Below are 17,489 nucleotides of genomic sequence, written 5' to 3'. Positions count from 1 at the left end.
TTTGATACCTTTGTCAAGAACCAGATGACTGTAGTTGCATAGGTTGCTTATGCATCTCTGATTCTTTTTTGTTTGTCTATGTGTCTGTTTTCACATATCATGCTATTTTTCTTGTCATGACTCTATAGTATAATTTGAAACCATGTATAATGATGCCTCCAGCATTGTTCTTTTAAGCTCAGGATTGTTTGGCTATTCTGGGTCTTTGAAATATGGTGTTGGTATTTTGATGGGAATTGTATTGAATTTGTAGATTACTTTTATAGTGTGACCATTTTAACAGTTTTAATTATGCCCATCCAGGATGATGAGGCGGGTGTCTTTCCATCTTTTAATTTATTTTTCAGTTTCTTTGTTCAGATTTCTATAATTTTCATTGTAGAGATCTTTCTCTTCCTTGGTTAGGGTTATTCCTAGGTATTTTATTTTATTTGAATCTGTTTTTAATGATATTACTTTAGTGATTTCTTTCCCAGACGATTCAGCTATTGATTTTTATATGTTAACTATATCCTGCTACTTTGCTGTATTTGTCAGCCTTACAAATCTTCTAGAAGACAGAAGAACCTGTATGGTTTTCTAAGCATGAGTTCATATCATCTACAAACAGGAATAATTTGACTTCTTCATTTTCTATTTATATTCCTTTCATTTCTTCCCATAATAGGAAAGTCCTTACTTCTGTCATAAATCGTAGCTTAAAGAACCATGTTTTTGTCATTAATTTTTTTTAAAGAAATAAGTTTATTTAAAAACAGAAATTTGAAAACCTAAGATACACTTATAGCAGCTTGGAAATCAGTTTATCTTTACAGATGGTATAAAAAGGATGAAGTAACCACTAAATTCCTACAGTGCATTAGAGATATCAGACATAATTAACAGATTTAATTAACTGTAGAAAGTATAGCCAACATTAAGCTTAAAACTGATGACTCAAACAAAAGTCTATTAGTTAGGTTGCTGCTTTAAAACACCTGTTGTGAACACATAGATTTATCTGTTTCCTTATAAACCTCATAAGCATTTGAAAAATATGTATAGGATTTGTAAGCATTCAAATACATATAGGAGGCATTTTGGCCGCCCCGAAACAAGATAGAATTTTGGTTAATGTTACTTCTTGTCCATCAGAATCATGTCTAAGTGGATAGTTAAATTATTGGCACAGGTATACACACACACACACAGGTACGCACATCAGAAGTTCAAGAGAGACAGAAAACAAGATGACAGATTAGCAGGAAGTGACTTTTCTCACAGTTCTGTGACTTGCAACTCAAACAGCAAAAACCGACTTCTCTGTGAGGTGAATGAATAAACCACTCCACTGATAACTCAATGTTGGACAGAGAGCCTTGAAGACTGGAATATTTGGGGTACATCAGACAAGGATAAGGAAGAGAATTGGAGCTAAGATCCTGGCAGGAGCAGGGAAAATTAATACACAAGATCATAAGAGTCTGAAAACTGCTGGGAAAGCCTTGACATGGGGAATCCCAGGATCAGAGGGGCAACCTGCCCTGGGCCGACCCAGAGACTATTCAACTCATTAAACTGGTACATGAAAGTCACCCAGGTCTGCCTGCTGTGCAAGAGGAGCCCAAGCTGGAGACATTTTGGTACCTCTTGTGGCAGTAGCACCAACTCAGACCTAGAACTTTTATCCATGAGTTCAGGGCTGAGTTCAGTACATGAATCCAGCAGATGCCAACTGGGAAATCTAAACTGAGCCTAGCAAATCAGGAGAATCTCTGGCACAGATAATTTCGGGTACATTTTGCCTGGGGGGAATACAGGTAGGAGAGGCCTGCTGTCCTCCCACTCCCTTGAACCCAGCATCTTGCAGGACCAGTGGCTGAGAGAATCTAAACAGGTGGAGTGACTGAGGTCAGTGCTTGGAAACTGTCCTTAAGAGGCCAAAAAAGAGCAGTATCCCCAGGCTTCAGAACCAGTGAAGGACAGACCGTCCCTTTCCCATGAGTGGTGCCCTGGGGAGAGTAGTGCGATACAGTCTCAGAAGTGTGTTGATTGATTAAGGACTAAAAACTCCCCACACAATAAAACATCTTGGGCAATACCTGCTCCTGGGAGCTTCACTTGCAGAAACAGCTCAGAGAACCTAGAAGCAACTATACCCAGGAAGTGAAATCAAAAGCATTTTCCACAGCTGCTTGCACCATCCTGCTGAAGAAGGGAAGCTGACACAGAAAGGCAGTTTGGCATTGACTGTTCTGTTATTTTGTTTGTGTTCTGCTATTTTGTTTTTTATTGTGTACTGATTGACACATGATGGATATTTATACATTTGTACACATACATATTTGTTTCTGCTTTTTCATTTTAGCATTTCTTAAAGGTAGCTATTTTTCCATGCTCTTTTTTGTTGTTGTTGTTGTTTTTTCACTTTTCCATGATAGTTTTATTTTGTACAAAAACACAGTGAAGAGTTTTACCGTGTGATCTGCTTAATAATAAGATGGCATGCTATGTTTAATTTGACTTTGCCCAGATAGGGTTCTCTTTCAAAACATCTTCAATCCTTGACAGTTTTTCAAGCCTTGACTTTGCAGTTCATGGGTGACCGATGGGACTGGAGGGGAAATCACTGGCTTCTTCGGTGATTTGCTGAAGCCTTCCCTATCTCTGACAGCCCTGCTCTGTTTTTTGAGGGTCAGGTTTTTGATTAGTATATTTTGGATGAATTTTCTATTGTCTGTTTCACAACTCTGTTTCCCTTTGTTTCTATTTCTCTTTTTTTTTTTTTTCTTGCTAACTGCTAACTCTATTGTTCTCTCTTTTACTCTCCTTTAATTCTTTTACTTCTATTTTTTTCTTTCCCCCTCATAAGCACATCCTATGTCACCTCTGCATTGGCCCTATTCACCTCTGGAATCTACACACCCTTTTCTACCACTATATCTTCTTCTTTCCTCTTAATGAACTCTCTCTTTAACTGGATATACATCCTTTTATGTTTATTTGTTCTCATTTCTAGCATTTTTTTGAAGGGAGTTATTTTTCATGGATCAATATTTTCAGGACTAAGATGTTTAATTAACATATATTGATTTTTTTCTTGTAATCTTTTATTTCTTTTTTTAGTTTTTCTCTTTAAACATTTTGTACATTTTTTTTCTATCACTTTTCAGTTTCCCTGAATCTCTTTTCCTCCACTAAGAGGGAATCTCTATTATTCTTTCTTTCCCTCTTCCATTAATTTTTTACTTCTACTTTCTCTCCTTCTCTCTCATAATCATCACATCATACATCACTTCTGTTCTATCCCTGATCACCACTTCAAATTGTAAACTCTTTTGTAAACCTGTTTTTACTATGGTGAATAACTGATCATATAATTTCTAGATTTCATAGCAAGAAAGATTTGGTTTAATAATATAAATTGTTTGCATTGGTTGTTGTGATTATTTGTCTACCCCTAAACTGTGAGGTACTGGAAACCTACAGGGACACTATAAGTCCACAGTGTAGAAACTCTGCTGCCTCAAAATCAACTATTAGATAGGTAGACACACAAACAACATGAAAAAATGGAGGAAGAAAACACCGCAAACAAAAATACTTTAATAACAGAATCCATTGACACCACAGTGGAAGAAATGTCAGAGAAGGAGTTAGAAGGTTCATAGTTAAATTGATCTGAGAGTTAAAGGATGATATAAGGGTGAAAATACAAGAAGCAAAAAAAGATCACCTCAATAAAGAGATAAAGCTTCTGAAAAAGAAAATGAGCAGAAATCCTCTAAGTGAAGGATTCAATAAACCAATTTAAAAATTCACTGGAAAGTATCACAGAATTTCGGGCAGTGAAGACTATTTTGAAAATAAACTTGGAAATCTTGAAAATAAATTTGATCACGCAAAAAGGATGTTAAGAAACCATAAATAGAAAGAACTTATGAGAAATGTGGGATAACATGAAAAGAACAAACTTAAGATTTATGAGGACAGATGAAGGCTTGGAGATACAAACCAAGGGAATGAACAATCTTTTCAGTTAATTAATACCTGAAAATTTCCCAAACTTTAAGAATGAAATGGAAAATCAAATGCAGGAGGCATACACCACTGCAAATATACAAAATTAGAACAGGCCCACAGCAAGGCACATTATTATTAAAATGCCTAACATACAGAATAAGGATAGAATTTTAAGACTTCCAGAGAAAAATGACAGGTCAAATTTACAGGGAAACCAATCCAGATCGCAGCTGAGTTTTCAACCCAGATGTTCAAAGCTAGGCGGCCCTGGAATAATATCTACCACGTTCTGAAAGAAAATGGATCAACCAAGAATACCAAACCCAGCAAAATTAAGCTTCGGAATTGATGATGAAATAAAAACCTTCCATGATAAAAGTTAATTCACAACTAGAAAGCCTATGCTACAAAACATGCTCAACAAAATATTTCATAAAGAAGAAATGAAAAATAAAACTGAAGACCAGCAAAGGGAGAAACTACACTAGAACAATAGTCAATGAAAGGAGGAACTAATTCACATTAAAACCCAGAAATAAATCAAAATGACAGGGAATAAAAATTATTTCTCAATAATAACATTGAATGTAAATGACAAACTCATCAATCAAAAGAAGTAGACTGGCATATGGATTAAAATCAAGATGCATTAATATACTGTCTCCAAGAGACTCAATTCATAGGCAAAGACTTCCACAGACTTAAGGTAAAAGGATGGGGTAAAAAACTTATCATTCACATGAATCTCATAAGCAAGCCTGGGTTTCTATCCTCATATCTGATAAAGTGAACTTATAGTCAAAGTTAATCAGAAGGGACAAAAGAGTTCATTTCATACTCCTTAAGGGAACTATACATCAACAAGAAATAACAATTATAAATATTTATGTTCCAAACAATGGAACACCTACATACATCAAACAGACCCTTCATAATCTCAAGAATCACATAGATCACAGAACAGTAGTAATGGATGATTTTAACATGCCACTCTCACTACTCGATAGATCTTCAAAACAAAAACAATAGGGGTTCAATTTCATCTACAACAGTGGTGGTAGAACATATCAAAATCTCTGGGACACTATGAAGGCAGTTCCAAGAAGAAAGTTCATTGCATTGAGCTCATTCCTTAAAAGAATAGAAAGTCGCCAAGTAAATAACCTGACATTACATCTCAAAGCCCTAGAAAAAGAACAAATCAACACCAAAAGCAGAAGACAGGAAAAAATTAAAATCAGAGGCAGAATTAATATTGTCAAAATGACCATACTACCAAAAGCACTATACAGATTTAATGCAATTCCTATTAAATTTCCGATGACATTGTTCATAGAAATAGAATAAACAGTCATAAAATTCATTGGAAAAATAAAAGGCCTAGGAATAGCCAAAGCAGTCCTTGGCAAGAAAAGTGATGCAGGAAGCATCACAATACCAGACCCTTAAATTATACTACAGAGGTATAGTAACAAAAATGGCATGATATTGGCATCAAAACATATTAAGACCAATGGAACGTAATAGAATACACAGAGACATACCCATATAAATACAGTTATTTCTAGACCAATGCGCCATAAACCTACATTGGAGAAAAGATAGCCTCTTCAACAAATGGTGTTGGGAAAACTGGAAATCCATATGTAGTAGAATGAAATTGAACTCCTATCTCTCACCCTGCACAAAAGTCAAGTCAAAGTGGATCGAGGACCTAGGCATTAGACTCGAGACTCTGTGATTACTGGAAGGAAAAGTAGGCACAACTCTCCGTCATGTCAGCTTAGGAACTAACATTTAACAAGACTTCTAAAGCACAAGAAGTAAAATCATTAATCAATAAATGGGATGGTATTAAACTAAAAAGCTTTACAGCAGAGGAAACAAGAATATGAATAGAGAGACAAGAGACTGGGAAAAAAACTTTGTTACCTGCACCTCAGATAGAACATTAATTTGCATAAAGAACTCAAAAAACTTAACACCATAAAACCCCCAAATAACCCAATCAATAAATGGGTAAAGGAACTGAGCAGGAACTTCACAGAAGACGAAATTCAGATGGTCAAAAATATATGAAAAAATGTTCAATACTAGCAATTATAGAAATGCAAATTAAAACTACACTGAGATTCCATCTCACTTTTCAGTCAGAATGGCAATTATCTGGAATACAAGTATCAGTAAATGTTGGCAAGAATGTAGGGAAAAAGACTCATTCATACATGGCTGGTAGGATTGCAAATTGGTGCAAGCACTATGGAAAGCAATATGGAGAGTCCTTAGAGAACTTGGAATGGAACCATCATTTGACCCAGTTATCCCACTCCTCTGTTTATAAACAAAGGACTTAAAATCAGCATATTACAGTGATGTGGCCACATCTATGTTTATAGCAGCTCAGTTCACATAGCCAAGCTACTGCACCGACCTCAGTGCCCTTCAAGAGATGAATGGATAAAAAATGTGGTACATATATACAATGGAATATTACTCAGCCATAAAGAATGAAATAATGCCATTTGCTTGTAAATGGATGGAGTTGGAGAATATTATGCTAAATGAAATAAGCCACTCCCCAAAAAAACAAAGACCAAATGTTCTATCTGATATGTGAATGTTAACTCTTAGCAAGGGGGAGTAGGGAGAGGAAGAAGAGAAGTTCATTGGACTAGACAAAAGAGAATGAAGGGAAGGGAGTGGATGGGAATAGGAAAGATGGTAGAATGAATTGGACATAATTTTCCTATCCTTATATATGAATATACAACCAGGGTAACTCCACATCACGTACAACCACAAGAATGGAATACTAATTAGAATAAGTTGTACTCCATGTATGTATAATATGTCAAAATACACTCCATGTATAATATGTGAAAATACACTCTTCTGTCATGTATATCTAAAAAACAAATTTACAAGAAAAGAAGTTCAGGAGAAATTCTTGAACAATTTTTTCTGCTGAAGTTCGCAGACTTGCATATCAATATCAAGGGACTTTCTTTGATTTTCACATCTATCCAGATGCTCAGACACACAGTGGGTACAGCTTTCTTTTAGCTTAATTTTTGAATTATATGCTATTGTGATTTTATTAGTTAGATCCTCATCATATCTATTTGTTTTCAGAACATTTTTTACATGTATCTCCTTGTACATATTTTTATCAATATTGTTTTTCCACCCTTTCACATATTTTATTGAATTCTCTAATTATAAATCTCTATAGTATGGTATCAATTTTAGTCCTGTGTTACATCATCCATGTATATAATTTCATTCCATCTTTTAATGTCTGTCCTTTCCAAATTGATAAATTCTTCATTGAGCCTATGTTAAATTTTTTTCACATTTTTGTTTTGAGTAGTGTATTATAGTTATAAATAATAATGGGATGTATTTTCACATAATCATACTTGCATGGAATATATATTTGCTTCATTGCTTCTGCATGAGAGAAAACATTCAACTTTTAACTTTCTGATTCTGGCTTATTTCACTTGGAATGCTGTTCTCCAATTTCATCAATTTACCAGCAAATACCATAGCTGAAGTCAGCTGTTCCCTTATTTATATTTCAGTACATGGGATAACTTAGATTAGTTAGTGGCATTTATACCTTATTTTCATGCTGAATATGAGATGTGGTTAAATTCTTTGGTAGAATAAAATTGGTGTTTTTAATATTTAACATTATGTATTTTATCTTTAACTTTAGAAAGTTTAGGTAATTTTAAGCTGGCCACAGTGGCACATGACTGTAATCCCAGCAGCTCAAGAGGCTGAGCCAGGAGAATCGAGAGTTCAAAGCCAGCCTCAGCAATTTAGCAAGACCCTGTCTCTAAATAAAATATAAAATAAAAGGGCTGAGGATGTGGCTCAGTGGCTGAGCACCCCTGGTTCAATCCCTGGAAAAAAAATAAAGTTAGATAATTTTAAAGTAGAAGAATACAGGAATTTAGGTTTGAACTCACCTAAATAAATTAATATTTTGTTGTACTCTTCAAGGCATGATTGAAAGATAAACTTTTTTTTTTTAGTTTCACTAAGGGAGAACACCTCTATGTCAAGTGTATTTTCTAAAGAAAAGAAAACAAAACAAACAAAAAACCCACTTACACTTATTAGTAACAGAAACATTTTCTTTTCAGCACACACTACCACATTTTTAAATATAAGACCTTCTTTGCTCTGCTTTTTTCTAGGTCACTGAACAATATATTTGCAGGATGTTTATACAATCCACTGAAATCAATAAACAATTTAAACTGGTGTAAATGTAGATTTATGTCTCAGGCAAAATTGGAAGCTTTCCTGGAAGCTGTATGAGAGAACATGCAGCTGTAGGAGTTTATGTGCACAGACATTCACTGCAGTAAAGAATCGTCCTCTAAGACTGCAGTGAAATGTTAACTCCTTAGTCATGGACGGGAAGAGATTTCTAGAAAACTTCATCAGTGACTTTAAGTAAATGAATATTTTTGTTATAGTGAAGGCACATTTTTCTTTGTGCCTATTTAAGAAATACCTCAAGAAATAAAGTTAGCAAACCATAAAATGGTTTCAGTTTTAATTGTATTTCAGAAACACTTCTTATATTATGACTTTAAAATTCATATTTGAATTCACAACCATTACTAAAATTAGACTTAAAAATTATCATATTCGACTGTCTTGAATCAGCTTAAAGTTTTGATTTTTGTAAATTTAAGTTAGAGATCAGTAGGCATGTATTTCTTATACCATAGCACAGACTAGTGGATCATCCAATGGTATCATTGAAGAGATTTACTTGGACATGCATAGTTGGATCTTAGATTTCCAAGATGTACTACATTCACTGAAAGTAACTATTCTGTCCATGCATTTGCATAGGTGCAGTAAACTTGCTTTCACATATATAGTAGATTTAAGTTTTAGATATAGTTGATTATCCTAGTTTGTGTTCTTTAAAGTAGGTTATGTAAACCAATTAACTTGCTTAATAGTTTGTACTTTGTGTGACAGTATATCATTATGACTTTGTAAAAACAAACTGGGAGAATAAAGGAAGAATTAAGCAACTTATTAGCATTTTATCTACTTATTTACCAAGGAATTGCCAAAAAAAACTTTCATATAAATGCTTTATAATTAGAAGGATCCAGAAATTCTTCTTATTTGGGTAATACAAAATAGCTTAATTATACTAATTCCAGTTTTGAATTTGAGGGCAAAATAAAGAGGCATGGATGCTTTAGAGCTTCTGTGACATCTTTTAATTTCAACTCAAAAACTCAAATAAAAGTCATATTTTTCTCATCTATTTAAATATTTATTTCTTTTTAAAAATACAGTTATATACTAGCAAATATTAGAGGGGTGATTCACCTGTATTCTGAAAGAATACGAACATGATTGGATTCTAAATAAAAATTTCATCTATTATACACATTTTGTTTCATTTCATAAATTAAGGTTTTCAAAACAGAAAGGCATTTGTTCCACATAGTTTAAGAGAATATGATTAAATTACTAGAGAATAAGAACTAATTTTAAAGGCATTATACACGGAATTGTTATTCTAATATAAAAATCTTTATTTAGAGATGCAATTCTAAAGAATTTTGTCTGGAAATCATTAAGATGATCAGTTATATAGAAACTTTCTCCCAAATGCACATCAAACTTAATTACCAGAACTATTTATTGAACATATTGTGCAGACTTAATAGCATAGCTGAGAACTAGCACCTGATTTTATGTCTTCCCATCATCCTTGATCAGAGGAAGAAAATATGTAATTTTCATTATATATTTTTAATCTTATATATTTTTATCACATGGGAATAAGAAAAAAAGTAACTGTGTCTAGTATTTGGCAATTTGGAAAAGTTTGTATTTTTATCCCTTTGTCTACAAGTTACTTTTTTCTTTTGCTTACAGATTCCATTCTGATTGGTGTTCACCTTCAAACTGTGATGAGATCCATGACCGGGTAAAAAATGTCTTGAAATCACATCAGGCTCACCCAGGACATTTATATGTTAGTTTCTGAAATTTTCTATTCAAGGCTTTTTAAAGCAGGACAAGAAAACCACCTAAGATGCTTAATGCTTGCAGTATTTAGTCACTGGGAAGAAAGAAAAGTATACTCCATTTGAGGGAAGTTAATGAGCTTGTTATAAGCAACATATCTAACTTCCTGCTTGACCTAGGTTATGCAAATTTTTTGACATAGATCATCAGAACTAAAAACAGTGTTAGTGATAAATATCTTATGAAGAGTAAATAGTAGGAAACCCCTGTTGGGTATCTCATTCGCCCTGTAGGAACTCTGTCTCTTTTCTTCTCACTTGAATAAATCTTTTACACTCAAAACAAACAAACAAACAAAAAACAGAGAGTGAGTAAATAGTAACTACATGACTTCTTGATAATTATTTCACAATCTTCAAAACGGGAACTCTTGTTCTGTGGCACAGTGTAAAGAAATTCTATTTGTTACAAATAGATTTGATTCTAAGTGGTAGAATATGGGATGGGGGATGAGAAGTTCACAACTGATTTACATATTAATTAAATATTCAAAAGAATAAAATAGATGGTCAAGTCTATCATTTTAATATTATAGAATATAAATATGAGAATATTTTCTATAATAAGATAAGCATTTCTTTACATGCCTGACAGTTGTGAAATAATGACAGCATGTTCATTTTGTATTTGATTTCTTATTTCATTTCTCAATTATAAAACAATCATTTATCATCAGTTTCATGTTAGGCAGTAAGCCTATGATTTGACCCTGGGATCAATTGTTACATTTAAAAATTTTTCCCATTTTTATTGATGCATTATAATTATTACAATGTTAAATGTAACTTTTTAAGATTAAATTTGTTTTCAAAGTATAGACATACAGAAAGTGCACAAAGCATTAGTAATATTTTGAACTGTAATAAAATCAAGAAACTCATGTAAACTATTTATCATATCAAGAAACAGAACATTATCAGTTTGTACAAGCCCATTTCCTACCAGCCTCTGCTGCTCTAAGACTAAACATTTTCTGATTTCAAACAAAACATCATGAATCTTCTAACAGCAAGATTAGCATTCCTTGTTTTGAACTGCATGTGAATGACAGTGCATATTACCTTTTTTCCTAACTTGGCTCACTTTGTTTTTGACATCCAGACAATTCAGATATCTTGTTTTTTGTAGTAGTATTCTTCATTGTATGAAAATCCTGCTTTTTTATTTATTCATTTCTCTGTTGATGGTTATTGGATTGATTTTGGTTTGGGCTATTATGGAGTTTCGATGAGAAGATTGTGCATCTCCCTGAATGACACTGTAGATATTTTATTTGGACATATACCCACCTGTGAAAGTACTAAGTTAGGGACATGTGTACACTCACTTTTAGTAGATACTACTAAATAATTTTCTGCATGTGATTCTGTTTGCATTACCACTACCAGAGTGGAACAGTTCTACTCCTTCCATGTCTTCATTGCTACATGATTGATTGTGGGTGCATGCATGCATGTGTATTTTGGCATTTAGAGAAGTGAAAAATAGTTTATCACATAGAGGTTTTAATTTGCTATTTCCTAATGTCAACTGAATATTTTTATTAGAGATTTGGATGTCCTCTATTGTGAATGCCTTTCATGTTATCTGCCCATTTTTCTACTGGATTATCAGCGTTTAAAATTTGGTTAAGATTTCCATATAGATTCTTGATAATAAGTGCTTATATTTTGTAATCTCTCTCTCTTACTGATATTCTTTGATGAAAAGCAGTTCTTAATTCTAACGAATGTAGTTCATTATTTTTCCCTTTTGTTTTTATAAATTTTGTCTATTTCCAGCCTTTCCCTTTTTTTTTTTTTCTTATAAGAGTCTTTTTTAACGTTTATTTGAATTTTTTTTGCTAAGTGTCCAATTTCAAGAAAGGTTTAACTCTCATGATTGTAGATTTATCTATTTTTCTTTCTAGTTCTGTTAACTTTGTATATTTTTAAGCTATTTCATTGGTTGGATACAGATTTTAGATATACTATGACTTTTTACCATGAAGTCCCTTTTTATCTTTAATAATATGCCTTGTTTCACAGTATATTTGTCTGGTATTAGGACAGCTATAGTGGTTTTCTTTCAGCTAGCATATGCATTGTATATATTTTTCTATTCTGCCTTTTTATAACTATATTTAAACATTTATCTTGCAAGTAGCACATGAGTTTTGTTTTTTAAGAATAAGAATCTAGTGTTTTAATGTAAGTTGTTGTAGTTTTATTTAAATTAATCAAAATTTTAAATATTTTTTCCTTTTTATTAACTTTGTGTATTTTTTTTAACTATTTTGTCATTTGCCCTCTTAATCTCAACATTCTTACATGACAAAATGTTTCTTTGATGAAGGTTAATGACACTATTAACTCATGTTGATAATTGTGTATATCTTGATGTCATGGTATATGTCATGGAGATTCTTCTCCATGATATTGTTCCCCCAAAGCCATAACCTTGGTCAAAACATCAGACAAAACCAAACTGAAGGGCTTCTTATAAAATATCTGAGCAGTACTCTTCTAATATTGCTGTACAACTCAAAAGAAAGGACTGAGAAATTTGTCACAGATATGATGAGATTAAGGAGGAATGGTAACTAAATGCAACATGATATTCTGTGTTGAATTTTGTAGCAGAGAAAGGACATTATTGGAAAGACTGATGAAATTCAAATAATGGAAAACTAATATAGTATAATACCAATTACTTAGTTTGTGGGATGCTATGGTTTGCATGTGAGGTGTCTCTCAAAAGCTCACAGGTAAAATAGTGCAAGAAGGTTCAGAGGAGAAATGATTGAGTTGTAAGATTCTTAACCAGTCAGTGATTTAATCCCCTGGGGTTAACTGAGTAGTAACTGAAGTGGTAAAGTATGGCTGGAGGAGGTGTGAATTGGGGCGCAGCTTTGGGGTATATATTTATATCTGGCAGAGTGGGCTCTCTCTGCTTTCTGATCATTATGTGAGCCGCTTTCCTCTGCCACCATGATGTTCTGCCTCACCTTGAGCCCAAGGAAGGGAGCTAGCCTTCTGTGGACTAAGACCTCTGAAACTGTGAGCCCTACAATAAACCTTTCCTCCTCTACAGTTGTTCTGGTCAGATCCTTTAGTCACAGCAGTGAAAAAAACTGACTAACACATGGGATACACCATATTTATATCAGATATTAACATTAAGAGAACCTTAATAAAAGGTGAAGTTTCTATGTACAGGTACTCTATGTTGCTATTTTCCCAACTTTTCTGTGAATCTAAGTCTGTATTCCAAAATAAAATATTGTTCTTAACTTTAGCCCTTTGGGCTTTTAAGTAAGAGTTGGTATGATTCCAGGCCCATTCCCTTTTGCTGGCATTGTGTATAATTCTTACCTTCTGAGGCAAGACAGCATGAAGCTCCCTACTGACTTTTTGCTTAGCCTTTTGTCCTCTTGCTCTGCAGTTTCTTGCAAGTGTCTTGAGAGAACAGTGAGCTCAGTTTTGTAGCCATCATGTTTTCACTGTTTCAACTTCTCAAATTCTTAATTTTGTCTGGCTAACCTACTAGACTACTAAAACCCTACTGGTTTCTTTGTCCTCCATCAGTGGACCTGTGACTGAATAAAGCATATATTCTTGACATTCATTCTGTGCTGAAAGTTCAAAATGTCCCAGTGGAAAAGCCAGTTTCAGTTCACCTGTGAGGTTATCTCCTCTCAGGAATCCTGGCACTATTAATACTGATATATAAGTAGTAGCTGTCTAACTCTTTTTAAAAAGATAAAAATTATAAATGTAAGTAAATTACTCCTTCCTACTCAGAGGTGGAAGATGTTCACACCACTTTTTAAGATTAATTTTATTTTTGTCCCTGGCTTGACTTTCTACAATGAACAATAGTAGGGTAGCTCATGTTGGCTTACACTGGACACTAATGTCAATATCTGCTAAGAGCAATCTGAGCACAAACTCTTAAAGTTAGCTATAAGATATACTTCCTTCCTGTATTCACTCATAGGATTTTTTTGAGAATTTTTATCCAAAAACCATAGATCTATATTTGGCACTGTGTATAGGACTGGGGATATTTTTAAGATATCAAATTTTCTACCCATAGGAATTTATGTAATCCAATGATTATTTAATAAATGGGTAAGTTAATGTGAAACAGTAAAAAAAAAAAAGAAACAGTGTGCAACAGTATATGATTTAGTATAATAAAAGCCATAAGCAAAAATTGTCATAGTTCTACAGAAATACTAAAATCGATTCACAGGTAATAACTCTTTATTAATGTTTGCTATAAGCCAGGCTTTGTGCCTGAATTATTCCATTTTATTTACAATAATCTTTAAAAGTAGGTGCTTGTTTTAGTCTGCTTTTTGGTGCTTGTTTTAGTCTGCTTTTTGTCTCGATGACCAAAAGATCTGACAAGAACAGATAGAGGAGGAAAAGTTTATTTTGGCTCACGGTTTCAGAGGTCTCAGTCCATAGATGGTAACTCCCTAAGGTGAGGCAGAACATCATGGTAGAAGGGCATGGCAGAGGAAAGCAGTACAGATCATGGCAATAAGAAAGCCAATGAACTCTGCTTACCAGGGATAATATATAAACCCCAAAGCCAATCCCCTAGTGACCTACTTCTTCCAGCTACACCCTACCTACCTACAGTTACATCTCTATTAATCCATATCAGTGGATTAATTAACTTGATTAGGTTAAAGGTCTCATAACTCAGTAATTTTATCTCTGAAATTTTTTGCATTATTTCACACAGAAGCTTTTGAGGGGTATCTCATATCTAAACTATAACAGTGCTATTAAGAAGTAAGCACTCTTTTAAAGATGAAGAAACTAAGGCTAAGAAAATTTATATAAATTTATATAAATTAAATAATTATACAAATGAAATAATTGGATAAATTAAGTAATTGTAGCCAGGATTTGAATCTAGGTTATATTCTTTGATCTTAACCACTGACTTCCACAGAGATAAACACAAAGTACAACCAGATATACATAAACCCAGTAATGTATCCAAATATAAACACATAAAATATATAAACATAACATTCGTGGACCATATTTGTTTAGAAACAGACATAAAAGTAAGCCCTAGTTACACATTTTCCCTGGAGACAGGTCAGACTGAAATCCATGTTGGTCCTACTTGAATACTCATAGACAAAGGTACACCCTCTCTATACACACCTCAGATGTGATTCTTTTTTGTTAGATCTTGAAGAGTTTATTTAAGTATCAGCCTGTACGACAGTGGAAAGGTCATTTATGACTCATTAAATATTTGACTAATAGAGGAGAAAAAAACAATGTCAGAAGTTTGATGATCATTAAAAAATGAAGAGATCCCATATTGAGCAAAATATTGAACATTTTGCTTAAAATACAACCCAAAGATTAAAAAAAAAGAATAAACACCCAACACTTTGTTTTACACATTCATCAAATAAAATTCAAATTATTTAAAATGGGATCACTTCAATTAAGTTCATTTCTCTATTACCTATAATTCCTAGACTTTGGTGCCTTTTAGCAGAAGTGAGAGAATACATGTGACTTAATCCAGTCAGCCCACCCTGTCTAGAAATGCATCTTTCTTTAAATAGAATACATTGTGGAAGCTGAGGAACATCCAGTAAAGCAAAAGGTTCTTGTTTAGCCAAATCATGTGAGAACAAGGTGAGAAGTTTAGACTTTATTCTGAAATCCAGGAGCTGTATGATGTCAGATGCACTCAAGGGGTTAGACCAGTAAGGTATATAACCTCTCAGCTCTAGGTAATTGTTGCTTTATAGAGTATCAGGTACAGCATTACCAGATCTTCCAACTTTTATAAGTACCAATTTTTGTATAAATTTATTGTTAACTAATTCAAATTAAAAACATAAAACATTCTGGTGGACCAAACAAAGCTCATAGACCAACTGCTAATTGGCAACTTCTCCTTTAGAAAATACAGAGTTACTGAGATGTTTAAAGTGCATCATTAGCATTTTTCATTTAGGAAATTAATTTGGTAACATTAAGTGGTCAGTTGGCTTGTGGGAAGAATAATAATTCAGTACAAGATTATCCAGACAGTATGATGAAATAATAAATCAGAAAGGGAATGTGATTGCCAGGGGAACATTAGAGTTAGGTTTTATTATCTTTAAATTGATTAATGAGTTTAGCTGAACTATGTTGAATTTCTTACTAGACTGAGTGCTCTTTTATGCAGGCTCTGAAGCCAGTCTTTTGCCCAAGTTATTTGCTAGTTTCCTTGTAAGTTTCTTATAACTATTTATAGATTTAGCATATATAAAGTACAGAATATTAATAAAATAAAAAGTATTTAAGATTATTTATTCCTTAAAAATCACTTAATCTTTAGTGATAATAAAATGGAAATATTTTTGTAAGTAACTGAGAACTCAGTCTCACCAGGGATTTATGAAATTTACTACTGTTTTCAGAAAAAAAACTTTTGGTTTTCTTAGCTGTGTTGTATATATTTTTATATTATTAATTTCTGCTCTGTATGATTATCTTCTTTGGAATTAGTTTATTTTTACTTTCATAAACTTTTGGTAGCTATTCATAGCATTAATTTTTAGGCATTTTCGTAATATATACATGCATTTACAATTATAGATTTCCTTCTAAGCAGTGTATTAACTCTATCCCATAAGTTTTAATGTCATTTTTGGTATCATTTGTTTCAAAATATTCTCCTCTCTAGGGGAAGGATGGTCTATACGTTTTCTTTTACTTGTTCTTGTCTTCATTATACTGTGGTTTGAGAATACATTTTAATTTTTCTGTCTTCTGAAATGTGTTGACACTTTATTTATGACCTAGCTTATGTGTTTATTTTTTGGTTTTACATGTACTCCACAATACTGTAATGTCTGTTACGTTGTACAGTATAGGTACTTGGCATTTAAGTCAGTTTTGTTAATGTAGTTCAGTTTTTCTTTATCCTTACTGAGTTTTTGTCTGCTGTTCGGAGTATCAGATACCAAGAAGGGGAATATGTTTTTGTTAAATGTTCTATTAAGACTTTCCTGTTTGCCAGGTGTGATAGGTGTTACATACCTGTAATCCCAGCATATTAGGAAGCTGACACAGGAGGAGGATTGCAAGTTCAAAGCCAGGCAACTTATCGAGTCCATAAGCAGCTTAGCAAGACTGTGTCTCAAAATAAAAAATATAAAGGACTGGGGATATGGCTCAATGGTTAAGTGCCCCTAGGTTCAATCCCTGGTTTAAAAAAAAAAAAAAAAAAAAACTAGGTTCAATCCCTGTTTAAAAAAAAAAAAAAAAAAAGCCTATTTTTAATACTCTTGTTCTAAAAATGTTTGGAGCTAAATGGAAAACATAACTGTGAATTGTTATCATTATTCAGTATCTAGTAATTTTTTAGGTTCTACTTCCGTATTAGTA

At 33.2% G+C, this 17,489-nt stretch overlaps 1 protein-coding gene across 2 annotated transcripts in view; it reads left to right on the top strand.

The window, feature by feature from the left end:
- SPATA6 (spermatogenesis associated 6) overlaps nucleotides 1–17,489 on the top strand; it is a 129,338-nt gene that overhangs the window by 90,284 nt on the left and 21,565 nt on the right. Inside the window, exon 11 of one of the 2 annotated variants that reach the window (XM_079131065.1) lies at nucleotides 9,931–9,982. In XM_079131065.1, the coding sequence (XP_078987191.1) occupies nucleotides 9,931–9,982 (52 nt within the window). Of the gene's footprint in view, nucleotides 1–9,930; nucleotides 10,031–17,489 lie in introns of both variants that reach the window. The other variant, XM_079131064.1, reaches the window with a different exon arrangement.

This window comes from Sciurus vulgaris (genome assembly GCF_902686455.1).
Source record: "Sciurus vulgaris genome assembly, chromosome: 1".
NCBI lineage: Eukaryota > Metazoa > Chordata > Mammalia > Rodentia > Sciuridae > Sciurus > Sciurus vulgaris.
The sequence above is the reverse complement of the archived record's forward strand: the minus strand, read 5'-3'. Positions and strand labels throughout refer to the sequence as shown.